This window comes from Hyperoodon ampullatus (assembly GCF_949752795.1).
Source record: "Hyperoodon ampullatus genome assembly, chromosome: 6".
Classification (NCBI taxonomy): Eukaryota; Metazoa; Chordata; class Mammalia; order Artiodactyla; family Ziphiidae; genus Hyperoodon; species Hyperoodon ampullatus.
In genome coordinates, this window is record NC_136919.1 from 42,658,035 (window position 1) to 42,672,715 (window position 14,681).

The window sequence follows — 14,681 nt, forward strand, 5'->3', positions numbered from 1 at the left end:
ACTGGGGCACAAACCCGTGTCCCCTGCATCGGCAGGCGGACTCTCAACCACTGCGCCACCAGGGAAGCCCCCTTTTTTCTTATTCTAAATGTCTAGAAGGAGAGTTTCTGGGCCAAGTATACACATTTTTAAGACTTTTGAGAGAGACAGCCACTGGAGTATAATAAGAGAATGACTACTTCCCTTTACCAACATTAAATATTATTGTGCTTGTCAATCTAGCTGTTATAAATTGCAATTCTTTAATTTCTAGTAAGGTTAAGCATCTTTCATGTTTATTTCTTTTTAAATATGTATGCTCATGTCCTTTCCCAATTTTTTAATGGGATGTTTATTTTTATCTTACTGATATGTAGAAGCGCTCTCTAGAACCTGGCACTTTATCCTAATAATAACAGGTTTCCTATGCAGATCCACCAGACTATTTGGTCCCTTATCTTCCATAACTTTAATCTTTTTCTCTACTCGTGGCCCCTGCTGCACTACCACTCTGTCTCAAGTCTTTCAGAGATCCAAATTCTTCCATTACTATGCCTTCTTCATGTCCAGTGACAGCAGTCCAGGCCTGGCTCCGCCAGCTCCCCTCTATTATGATGTGTCATTATGCATTCACCCCGCCCCTGACAAGGCAATCCATAATCTTTTGCCAGAATATCAGGTTCCAACCATTGCATTATACTTTCTTATTCAATTCATATTGATCTTCTCCTTTTCTAAAATCCTACAATTAATCTAGTGAGCACAAATATATATTCATATATCAATTAAGGATTAGAAAAGCAGATGCAGCACAACAATAAAATCTCTATTCTAATTCTCTTATGACACTAACTAACCATCTAATTTGGTTATAAAGCCCTGTAAACCTTAGTTTGTTTAGCTGTACAATAAACTGCAAAATGAACTGGCTTGGGCATATAATCTTTTTTACTTTTAAGATTCTATGATTCTTATGAGAGAATAAGGAAAAACTACTAAAAAGAAAGGAAACACAAAAGGAGGTAATAAAGGCATAATCAGTGAAAGTTTCACTAAGGAACAAAGACTTAAGCTGGGCTTTAATGATAAAGAATTAGTGGAGGGCTTCCCTGGTGGTGCAGTGGTTAAGAATCCGCCTGTCAATGCAGGGGACACGGGTTCGAGTCCTGGTCCACGAAGATTCCACATGCCACGGAGCAACTAAGCCCATGTGCCACAACTACTGAGCCTGCACTCTAGAGCCCGCAAGCCACAACTACTGAAGCCCACGTGCCACAACTACTCAAGCCCGTGCGTCTAGACCCTGTGCTCCACAACAAGAGAAGCCATAGCAATGAGAAACCCGCACACTGCAATGAAGAGTATCCCCTGCTCACCACAACTACAGAAAGCCCACGTGCAGCAAAAGACCCAACACAGCCAAAAATAAATAAATAAAAAATAAATAAATGTAAAAAAGAAAAGAAAAAAAATTTTTTTAAAGGAAAATAAATTTACTATAAGAAAGAGCATAACAGAAGCACAAATCTTTATTGACCATTTATCAATTATACCCCAGAGGCTGCTGCTAAATTCTAGGAATATAAACTAGATAATCTGTCATCGCAAGGAACACAGGTACCGAAGCAACCTGAAACCAAAAGGGAAGACTTCACAGAGGAAATGACATGGGGCTAGACATTATGTACCTCAACACTGAGGGGGAGCAACAGTCAAATGCATATATATGTATAGTCATGCAAAATAAATCAGTGTACTTATGTCTAAATAACACTATTTTTTGCCTGTTTTTTATAATTGAAGTATATGTCATTATAGCTTTACCAATTAATAAAACTCCATCTCTGAATGTTTTAACATTCCCCAAATAAACCTTGTGTTCCTATATTTTAACCCATAAAAAAGATTAATCCAAAATATGCTAGCTTAAAAATGTACATACTCTTTTACCCAATAACTTCACTGTTTAGCAATTTATCTTAAGGGGTAAGGAAGCACATGATATAAAGATTTACCTACAAAGATGTTCATCTTAGTATTGTTTATAAGTGTAAAACACTGAAAATGACCTAAACGTAATTCAACGTGAACGGACTAAAAAAACCTGTGGTATATACTTACAATGCAATACCATGTAGCCATTAAAATAATGTAGAAATATGTATAGTGTTGACATGAAAATATGTTCGTGGTATAGAGACTAGTGATGAAAAAGCAAGTTACCAAATACCATGATCTAATTTTTGTATGAAAAAATATTTATACACATGCACATATATATGTACGTGTATATGTATACATGCATGCATAAATACAAATATTTATTTATATAAAAGGTTCTGAACACAGAATTGATTCAAAGCCCCATTCTTAAAACTTGGGTGAATTATCTAACTTCTCCACACTTTAGGTTCTTAATCTCTAGAATGGATAGTATAAAATCCTTATGAGGATTAAATACAAAAAGTATACACACACACACACACACACACACACACACACGACTTAACTCTCCAGATATCACAGATAAGAGGTGAGCAGCATTATTTACCCTTGGGACGGTCAGTCTCCAAAAAGTAACAAACTATTCTGTTGTTAAATCAAAGTTACATTCCAGAACAGAGATTTGTACTTACCAGGATACAATGTAAATTTGTTAAATTGACCACCTCACAGACAGTTTTTATTCTATCTATTAATCTTGCAAAATAGTTGACCATTTCTTCCCTCTTTATTATTTTTGCATATCGAGGGAAGGTGGGTGGAAGTAGTCTCTGGTTAACAAGAGGCTCAAAACCCATCATAATGGGATGATCTAAAAAGAAAAAAAGGTTAATATTTTCAACATTTCTCTGAATTTTAAACCTCAAATACTACTAAATATAAAAAGAAAAAGGCCAGTTGCAAAAGCATCTCTGAATTCTAATCACAATATTCTCTAAATGGATTTTATAATTTACAATTAATGTATCTACACACACACATTTTAAAAATGAGATAAGCAGATTTAATAACCTAAAATTGTACTTCCTCCCGACATGGTGGTGGTAGTGGTGACAGAGAAAGGTTTCTACCTCAAAATTAACTCCAAGCCAAGAATGGGATAAAACAGAGTTAACATATTCTCTCAGAATAAATAAAAGGGCAATGCTGTATTAACCATGAGACTGTGAAGAAACGTTTCAAACGGGAACACAAACATAGGCTTGTCTTCCCTTCATTTTCTGAACTGCAGAATCAATTCACAGTCAACTACATAGTAATGTAAAGCGACAGAGGAAAACAGTCCCCATCCCAATCCCATGAGTTTGGAATGTATTTGGCACTGAGATGTAATTCCAGAAATTCACAATGAAAATAACATATCACAAGGGACCTGAGGGTGAGTCCCTCTCTTCCATTCTTTGTCCTCTGGTGATCTCACTTTTCACAATAGTACAAAGCTCCAAACTAAGTCTTTCTCAACTTGAAATTTCCTGCCACTTTTATAGAAAAAAATTCTGTACTCCAATGGAGTATGCATTGTCAGACTGACTCTATGGGAGCTATTTTACAAATCTAGAAATTGTACATAACTGATAAACATGAAATTCTGTTCTGTCTGGTAGAGATTCAACTGACTTCTTCTATACTCTATAGAAAAATGTTTTGCCTCCATTTATAATTTATTTCAATATTCCACTACTCCATATAAATGTGTGTTTTAAAACTTTTCATGTCTGGTTGTGTCACTGAATGAGCTTAACAAAATCCTTAACACATGTTCACTTTTATATCTGTATAAGAGTCATGGTTTTACCTTTGTCTGAAAATCATCTTTTAATACTCCCTATTCCCTAAGTACTATAAGATATAAGCAAGCACAGTGACTTACAAATATCATGTCCTTTTATGCCTCTTTGCTTATACAAACTATTCTCTCTACCTGTAAAACCTACCCCCTTGTTCTTAGCCTGAACTTGATATAGCTTGAATTCTCTCTCATCACTGGTCCCCCCAGTGATGTATATACAATGTTCTGTGTATATATACTACTATACTGTCGGTGTGGGATTACATCATTTGTCTCTCTCTCTGAGTTCTTTTGAAAGCAAGAACAGGGTTGGATCCCAAACACCAAATTCCTGGCTCATAACATGCACTGGATACTTGTTTGCTGAATGACAAGATATGCATGCTCAAAATAAAATGAAAGACTGCCACCACTATAATAATTTGAATTTCTGATTTATAATACTTCATTTAGGACTAAGGTAAAAGTAGTAGTAACGATGCTGTAAGAAGCTTCTTTACCATATTAACATGAATACATTGCAGACTTTAATGATAAACGCACAGAATCCAGATACTTAAATAGTCCATTACACTGATTTTCTCTGAAAGTATTCTAGTATGCATGGAAAATTATTACCCAGGAATATGCATTTACTCTTAATACATCTATTTTTAGGCTTTAAACCACAAGTAGAAGATAAATACATAATAATACACTCATGAAAATTTATATTACCATGGAAAGAAGTAAATATTAATGGGAAATAGATAACAAACACAATATATTCTGACTTCAATTTTATACAAACAAAAAAGTACAATATAAAACAATATTAACTTTTGAAACTAACTCAGCTGTCCTGCACAGCTGATGTTTAGCAACATCCCTGACCTCAACCCACTACATACCAGTAGCAACCTCCTAATTGTAAAATGGATCCAGACGTTGCCAGATGTCCCTGGGAAGCCCCAGTTGAGAAACACTGGTCTAGATGAACACAAGATGCAAGTGTAATTCAGTAAGGATAAGCTCAGGATGTCAGAGGAGCATCTTATCCATGTAAAAATTAGATGAAAGACTTCATAGAAGTGAAGTCTAAGAAAAGACCTAAATGGGGACTCCCCTGATGGCACAGTGGTTAAGAATCCACCTGCCAATGCAGGGGACACAGGTTCAATCCCTGGTCCGGGAAGATCCCACATGCCACGGAGCAGCTAAACCCATGTGCCACAACTACTGAGGCTGTGCGCCACAACTACTGAAGCCCATGCACCCTAAGCCCGCGCGCCACAACTAGTGAGCCCATGTGCCACAGCTACTGAAGACCATGCGCTCTAGGGCCTATGTGCCGCAACTACTGAGCCCATGTGCCTGAAACCCGTGTGCCTAGAGCCCGTGCTCCACAACAAGAGAAGCCACCGCAATGAGAAGGCCACGCACTGTAATGAAGAGTAGCCCCTGCTCGCCACAAGTAGAGAAAGCCAGCACACAGCAACAAAGACCCAATGCAGCCAAAAATAATAAATAGAATTTTTTAAAAAAAAGACCTAAATGATAAGTTAGTTAAAGGATAAAATATTAGGACAAAGTATTCCAAGCATATCAAAGGCCTGGAAGACAGATAATATGGCTCTTTTTCTTTTTCCCTTAGGGAGCTGCAATTTTCCAAGTCATAATTTCTCTGAACTCAAAAGTAAAAATAGATGCATATAAATAGAGTGGGGACAAAATCCCTAGACACAAAAGTTAGCATCATCTACATGCTTCTCTCTATTCTCTACACACATTTAAATTTCCCCCCTACATTTTTCTGGACATAGTCCTTGTAAATGGTTAAGTGCTAAAGTGGTTCCTAGTAGCTATTTTTAAGTCTCAGCTGTTCTTGAATCTCATGCCTAAGGACTTTGTAACCATCCTATACAAGACATAGTAACTTGCCTAACTAGAAAAGAGCATAAGAACTGAGATATAATAAGAGATCAAAGCTGTTATTCAGGATATAGAAGAGTTAAGGAGGAGTGGGGATAAAAGCCAGGCAGGAGTTTGCATTTGATTTAATGGCAACACAAACTACAAAAAGTTAGACAGCTTTACCACACAAGCCCTCCCAGAATAAACCGGTCTAACATTTTCCCACTAAAATTCATATATCTCTATCACACAATTTATCTCAAGACTGTCTTATATTAAAATAACCTGAATAGCCCTTACTAAATGAGCCTAGAAAAGATGCTAATTCACAGCACGTTCTACCCATTGTGTGCTACGCTCAGTAAAGATTTCCTGAATTAAACTGGATACAGATCAGACAACTTCTAGACTCTCTTCTGACTTTACAAGTCTGTAGGTGTACAAAAATTATCTTGGTTTTCCAGTTAAAAATACATAAAATTCTTCAACGCCAAATAAAATGATTTTCCCTTCACACTAGCACTCTTTTAAGTATACAATAATAACATATAATTACTATATTCAAAATATTATGGCACATTGGTTTAGAGTGGTTTAGTTACTAAAGTTCTTGCTAGATAACTGACCTTCACTATCAATAGCAGAAAACTATTACAAACAGCACAAGGTCCTTGGATAAAAGATTTATAGTAACAATGTGCTTTGATTTAACCTAACAAAGTAAGTTATTCTAAAATTAATTAGATGCCAAAATTAAAGATTTGGAAGTGTGTAAGTCAAAAGAGATAAGAGACATTATATCATTTTTGGACAAATACATCTCTCCCAAGTTAGGCAATTTACAGTTAGACTTATTGAAATAAGTTTTAGATGCCCTGAAGTTGGAAGGAATTCTAGAAAACAATGTAGAAGCTGCTGAGGTTTTGTTATATTATACTACACTTTTTGGCTACTTGATTTTCCTTTATAAAATGTTATAAAATTATGCTATGTGAAAGAAGCCAGACACAAAAGGACAAATATTGTATGATCCTGCTTATATGAGGTACATAGAGTAGTCAAACTCATAGAGACAGAAAGTAGAATGGTGGTTGTCTGGGACTGGAGGAGGGGGAAATGGGGAGTTATTATTTAATGAGTACAGAGTTTCAGTTTGGTAAGATGAAAATTTCTGGATATGGACAGTGGTGACAGTTTCACAACAATGTAAATGAACTTGATGCCACTGAATTCTACATTTAAAAATGGTTAAAATGGCAAATTTCATGTTATAAATATTTCAACACACACACACACAAGTTATAAAAAGGTATTTAACCACAACTGTTAACCTCAAAAAGCATAGTCTCAATGAATATTGTATCCTAATCACTGGTCAGAGTAAGTTATATAAGCAATACAATATGCATATAAATGATATTACAGACACATCTACAAATTTTGGAGTTTCTTTAGTGTGTATTTTTGAATAGGTATCCATGCAACAGATTTTAAAAGTTGCAAAGGCAACAAAAGGAGGTACAAAGAAAAGCAACTCTCCTGCCCACTTGTGACTAGTTAATCTCTTGAGAACTAACCACTACTACAAGCTTCTTTCATGTGTGTTTATATATATATATATATATTTTCAACTTTATTGAGGTATATTATACATATTATACAATACAAATATTAAGCTTATAGTTCATTGTTTTGAAAAATATATACAACCATGTAACTACCACCTCAATCAACGTATACAACATTTTCATCTCCCCAAAAGGTTCCCTTACCAGCCAGTCACTTCCATGCCCAGCAACCATGGCACTGTTTTCTCCATGAATAAATCAGTTGCTCCTACTTTGATACAAAAAGAGTCACCCAATTTGTACTCTTTTATATCTAACTCCTTTCAGCATAATGTTTCAGTGATTTATCCATTATGTTGTGTGTATCAACATTCAATCTTTTCTACTGGTGAAAATCATTTCATTGTATGGATACCACTGTTTGCCCATTCAAACAATGTTACTTTTGTAAACAAAACATCAACATTTTATACACGCTGATCTGCTTTTCTGCATTATTTTTTAAGGTGGATTTTTCTTTTGACACAATTTCAAACTTATAGTAAAGTTGCAAGGGCAGTCAATACCGAATCACTCTCAAATACAGTAAGAGTGTTATTCCTATAAAGACATACCCTTATATATTCACGATTCAACAATCAGAATTAGGGAACTAACAATGACCAATTACTGCCATCTAATGCTCAGACCTCATTCAAGTTTTGCACACTGTACCAATAATATGCTTCAAATCGACATCAGAATCACAAAGTTGTATTTATTTTCATTGTCTCTTAGTCTCCTTCAATCTGGAGCAGTTCTTCTGCTTGGCTTCTATGGATAACTTTGACAACTTTGAAGAATAACATGCCAATAATTTTGTATACTGCCCTTCAATGTGATTTTCCTGTTTCCTTGTGATTAGATTCAAATTATTAACCTTTGGATTATAAAAGAAGTGACATTATATTGTTCTCATTGCAACCCATCAGCAAAGTGGAGATTTTAACTATTAGTGGTGTTAACTTTGATCACTTGATTAAGTTGGTGTCTGCCAGGCTTCTTCATTATTGTTAGCTTTTCCCTTTGTAGTTAATAAATATTTGGGGTTCAGGGGAAGGACACCTAAATATGCTCATTATCATCAAACTATCTACTCATTAATTCACTTATTTATATCAGTATGGAACCATGGCTTCTTCTTTTATTCAATTGGTTATGATCTATCAGAATTATTTATTTTGATGCTCAAGTTGTCCCCAACTTGGACTGTGTGAATGCCCGTTCAAGCTGTTTTCTGTGTTTAATTGACCTGTCCCATCATTCTTTGAACATTTACTCACTTCCAGCTAATAAGACATTCCAGGCTCATCTTGTTCTTTCCCTGCCCTAGCCCTGGAATCACCCATTCCTCCAAGATGTACTAGTTCCTTTTATTTTTTATATTTTTTTCCAGTTTTATTGAGGTATAATTGACCATAAAATTGTAAGATATTTAAAGTGTATAATGTGATGATTTGATATATGTATAATTTTGAAAGGATTCCCCCAACTGAGTTAATTTAACACATCCATCACCTCACATATTTATTTTTTTCCTTTGATGAGAACACTTAAGTTCTACTCTTCGAGCAAATTTCAATTATATAGTTCAGCGTTATCAACTATAGTCACCATTTCATACATCATATCATCAGACCGTATTCATCTTCTAACTGAAGGTTTGTACCCTTTTACCAACCTCTCCTTATTTCCCTCAGCCTCTGGCAACCATGTTTCTACTGCTTCTATGAGTTAAACTTTATCTCTTTTAAATTCCACATATAAGTGACACCATGCAGTATTTGTTTTCCTCTGTCTGGCTTATTTCACTTAGCACAATGCCCTCCAGGTTCATCCATGTTGTCACAAACAAGAGGATTTCCCTCTGTTTTAAAGCTGATTAATATTCCATTGTATATATATTGTATTTTCATTATCCATTCATCCATCAATAGACACTTAGGTTGCTTCCATACCTTAGCTATAGTGAATAAAGCTAGAAAAAGCATTAATTGAAAAAGCATGCTAATGGAAACCAAAAGAAGCATAGAAGTAGCTAAACTTATACCAGACTAAATAGACTTTAAGCCAAAGAATATAACAAAAGACAAAGAAAGTTATTACATAATAAAGCAGTCAATTCATCAAGAGGATATAACAAACGTAAATATTTATGCATCCAACACAGGAGCACAAAAACAAAGCCAATATTCAGAGCTCTAAAAAGGGAAATAATAATTCAATAATACCAGGAGACTTCAATATCCCATTTTCAATAATGGATAGATCACCCAGGCAGAAAATCAGTAAAAAAAAAAACCCACTGGAATTAAACTACATATTATACCAGATGGAGCTAACAGACATATATGGAACGTTTCATCCAAGAGCAATAGAATACACGTTCTTCTCAAAGGCACACTGAGGGACTTCCCTGGTGGCGCAGTGGTTAAGAATCCGCCTGCCAATGCAGGGGACACAGGTTCAAGCCCTGGTCCAGGAAGATCCCAAATGCCGTGGAGCAACTAAGCCCATGTGCCACAACTACTGAGCCTGCACTCTAGAGCCCATGAGCCACAACTACTGGAGCCTGCACACTAGAGCCCGTGCTCCACAACAAGACAAGCCACCACAATGAGAAGCCCGTGCACCAAAATGAAGAGTAGCCCCCACTCACCGCAACTAGAGAAAGCCCACGCGCAGCAACGAAGACCCAACGCAGCCAAAGAATAATTTTTTAAAAAAGGCACACTGAACATTCTCCATGATAGAACATATGATATGACACAAAACAACTCTTAACAAATTTAAGACTGAAAGCACACCAACTATCCCTTCTGACCACAATGGTATGAAACTAGAACACAAGAAGAGGAAAGCTGGAATATCTACAAATATGTGGAAACTAAACAACACACTCCTCAACAACCAATGGGTCAAAGAAGAAAACAAAGGAGAAATTTTTCTTAAATCTTGAAACAAATGAAAATTTTAAAAAAACAACATACAAAAAGCTATAGGATACTACAAATGCAGTTCTGAGAGGCAAGTTTATAGTGATAAATGCATATATTAAGAAATTAGATCTCAAATAACAACCTAACTTTACACCTCAATGAACTAGAAAAAGAACAAACTAAGCTCAAGTTAGCAGAAGGAAGGAAATAAAAGATCAGAGTAGAAATAAATGAGAAAGAAAAAGAATAGAAGAGCAACAAAACTAAGAGCTAATTTTTTGAAAAGATAAAATTGACAAACCTTTATCTACACTTTATGTCTTTTGATTGGAGAATTTAGCCCATTTATAATTAACATAAATATTGATAGGTATGGATTTACCATTTCCTGTCTGTTAATTGTTTTCTGGTTGTTTTGCAATTCCTTTGTTCCATTTTTCCTTCTCTTGCTCTCTTCCTTTATTATTTGATGATTTTCTGTACTGGTATGCTTCCTTTCCCTTTTACCTTTTGCATATCTACTATAGGCTTCTGCTCTGTGGTTGCCATGAACCTTGCATAAAACATATTTATAACAGTCCATTTGCATCTTTTTATGCTGTGTATCCAATAACAAATGACTGCAGTTATAGTTTAAATACTTTTTGTCTATCAACATTCATACCAAAGATATAAATGGTCTACCTGCCACCATTACAACATTAGAATTATTTTGAATTTAGCTATGAATTTACCTTTACCAGTGAGTTTTATACTTGCATGTTTTCCTGTTACTAACTAGTGTCCTTTTGTTTCAAATGAAGAACTTCCTTTAACACTTCTTGTGAGGTCAGTCTAGTGGTGATGAACTCCTTCAGCTTGTCTGGAAATTTTTTCTCTCTTCCTTAACTCTTAAGGACAACTGCTGAATATTCTTGGTTAGCAGCTTTTTTGTTTTGTTTTCCCTCAGTACTTTGAATATATGATCCCTCTCCCTTCCGGTCTGCAAGGTTTTTGCAGAAATAGCTACTGATAGTCTTATGGGGGGTTCCCTTGCACACAACCAGTTGCTTTTCTTTTGCTGCTCTTAAGATTCTAACTTTTGACAATTGTCAAAAGCTTTTGTCTCTAACTTTTGACTAATTATAATGTGTTTGAGTGTGGGTCTCTTAGGATTCAACTTCTTTCGAACTCTCTGAGCTTCCTGGATCTGGATATGTTTCTTTCCCCAGGTTAGGGAAGTTTTCAGCCATTATTTCTTTGAATATGCTTTCTGCCCTGTTCCTCTCTCTTCTGCTTCAGGAACCCCTATCATGCATATATTGGTCTTCTTGATGTTGTCCCACAAATCCCATAATCTATCTCTTTGTTTTTTTCCTACTCTGTTTGAATGAATTCCACCGCCCTGTCAAGTTTGCTGACTCTTTCTTCCACTTGATCTAGTCTGCTGTTGAACCTCTCGATTTTTCAGTTCGTTTTTTGAATTCTTCAGCTCTGTGATTTCTCTTGTGTACTTTTTAATACTTACTATCTCCTTGTTGAAACTCTTATTTTGTTCATGCATTGCTTCCTAACCTTGGTGAGCATCTTTATAACAGTTGTTTTAAACTCTCAATCAGGTAAACCACTTATCTCCATGTCATTAAGATCTGTTTCTGGATATTTACCTTATTCCTTTGTTTGGAATATATTCCATATTTCTTCATTTTTCTTGACTCTCTGTTGGTTTCCGTGCATTAGATAAAACAGTCACATCTTCCAGTCTTGACAGAGTGGTCTCATGTAGGAGACGAATATTGTCATATAAGAGATGGACCTCGTCAATCAGCCCAGACCAAGGCCTTAGTTTTCTTCCAAAGTTTTGTGACCATCCAAGCCTCCTCCTTTGCTCTTAGTGGCTCCCAGTAGTTGAGGGTGTGCCAAGACCCATCAGTGTCCGAAAGGGAAGGATCACAATCAGAACCTAGATGTATGTTGCTTAGAAGCTGGACCCTCAGGGAGCAGCTGGATAAGTATGTAGTTAAACTTCTTCCAGGGAGAAAGTGGGAGAAGGTTGTTTTTGCCTAATCCTTGTTTGCTGGACCTCAGTACATGGCCATGGGGAAGGGTTCTCCTGCACTCATTAACAACTATTTGTTTGATAAAGCCCTGTAAGACTCTTGAATGCAAACCCCATTGGCCATTAGAGCCAGATGACCTGGGGGCTCATCCCTCAGATGGCAGCTGCAAAAGCTTGGGCACCAGATGTGTGTACAAGCTTTTTTTGGGAGACGCTGTCAACTGGGTTTTATTATTGGAGCAAGCTAATGGGGAGAAGGTGGGAGAGATGCCTGCTGGCTTCCCCTGTCTCTGGGGAAGATCTCAGGTAGCCCTTAGATACCTGCTAAATTAGAAGCCCAGCATGCAGGCAGCAGCTTTTAAAGTACAGAGTTAAACCTATTTCAGGGAAAGACTGGAAGACGGGTGAATTCATTTGCTCTCTGTGTGCTGAACCTTGGGGTGTAGAGTCAGTTAAGGAATGCTTCTTTGCTATAGTCTTCCGGAACTCATGAGTGGAAGCCCCTTTGGCTATCACCGCCAGGAGATCTGGGTCCCATGCTTCAGGCAGCAGCCACAAAAGCTGGGGTGCAAATGTATGTACAAACTTTTCCAGGCAGATGCCGGTGACTTGGAGTGGGCTGGAGGCAGAAGCCAGGCAGCCGGCCCCTAGTGCCTGCTAAATTAGAAGCTTGGTCCTCAAACAGCAGCTTTTTCCTTTCCTTTCAAGGAAAGACTAGGAGATGGGCAATTTTGCCTGCTTCCTCCGAGCGGATCCCTGTGGGGACAGTCATAGCAAGTGACTGCATTCCCAATAGGAACTGCTCCTCTGGTTGGCATAGTCTTATAGGTCTCATGGACACAAGCCCCACTGGCTTTCAGAGCTAGGTGTTCTGGGAGCCTATCCCTCAGGAAGGAGTCAAAGTTGGGGTGCTAGATGTAAGCTCCAAATGCTTCACTCCTCAGATAGAACCTGAGAATTGGGGGTCCTCTCCCAATTGTGTGGTGCTATGTCAGGGGTGGAGTTTTTGACAAGTGTGTCTCAGCCTTTCCTACCCCCTTTGATGTGGATATTTCCTCAACTGTCCAATGTGTATAAGTTGCTCAACTAGTTTCTGGATTGTTTTTAGAGGGAAGCATTCCATGTGTAGGTATACATTCAGTGTGCCCATGGGAGGAAGGGACGCTTCCTATGTCACCATCTTGGTTGACTCCCACCCCCGGCTCCTTTTAGCAGACAATCGTCTTTAGGAAGCAAGATCTAGATGTTAAGTGTGCTCACTGCTATGTGGACATACAAGTATGTTTATATACATGCAAATGCACATTCAAACATATGCATATTTACATGTACATTTATTTCTGTATCAACCTATATATATTAGAAACTATGTACTATACCCATATCTTTAATTTCAATCAATACCATGGAGTTCAATCTAGTTTTCTCCCTTTCTAGAAATTACTCTAAGTCAGTTCCTCAAGTCTGAAAAAAGTGGCAAAGCATAATTATCAATACATTTATATATGATCAATTCCACTGTATGCAATCTATCTTTGTATTAGTTTCTAGGGCTGCTGTAACAAATTACCACAAATTGGGTGTTTTATGACAGACATTTATTCTCTCACAGTTCTGGGGACCAGAAGTTTAACTTCAGTATCACTTAGCTGAAATGAAGGTATTGGCAGGGCTGCACTCCTGAAGGCTCTAAGGGAAAATCTGTTCCTTGCCTCTTCCAGTTTCTTGTGGCTACTGGAATTCCTTGGCTTACAGCTGCATCATGCCAACTTCTATCTCTGTCATCACATCACTTTCTCCTCTTCTGTGTGTGTCCAATCTCCCTCTGCCTCTCTTGTAAGGACACTTAGGATGATATTTAGGGCTCATCCAGATAATCCAAAATTATCTCCTCATGGAAAGATTCTTACTTAATCACATCCGGAAAGATCTTTTTTTTCCCGAATAAGGTAATAATTACAGGTTCTGAGAATTAGGACCTTGATATGTTTGGGGCTATCATTCAGCCCATTACAGTCTCCTATCACTGACACCCACCTCCCCCATAGTCCTGATCTCCATGTCCTTTACAATTATTCAGCAATGCTTAGCATACTTTTTGCTATTTTTAATTAGGTCTTCACTTTCAGATTTTTCTCTCCTTTCCTGAACTCTGCCTGCTCACGTGTACTCTGTTATTATTTCTTCCTTTGGTCCTAATATCTGTTTTGTGCTTTTTTTTTTTTTTTTTTTTTGGTGGTACATGGGCCTCTCAATGCTGTGGCCTCTCCTGTTGCGGAGCACAGGCTCACGGGCCCAGCTGCTCTGTGGCACGTGGGATCCTCCCGGACCGGGGCACAAGCCCGTGTCCCCTGCATCGGCAGGCGGACTCTCAACCACTGCACCACCAGGGAAGCCTTGTGCTTTTGTTTTATAGAGGTTATTTTTTAATA

The 14,681-nt window shown here is 37.3% G+C and overlaps 1 protein-coding gene across 1 annotated transcript in view; it reads right to left on the reverse strand.

Annotated features, from left to right (window-relative positions):
• NAA35 (N-alpha-acetyltransferase 35, NatC auxiliary subunit) overlaps window positions 1–14,681 on the reverse strand; it is a gene marked incomplete at its 5' end in the record, with an annotated part of 96,288 nt that overhangs the window by 31,476 nt on the left and 50,131 nt on the right. Inside the window, 1 exon segment of the mRNA XM_079706207.1 lies at window positions 2,616–2,794. Coding sequence (XP_079562333.1) covers window positions 2,616–2,794 — 179 coding nt within the window.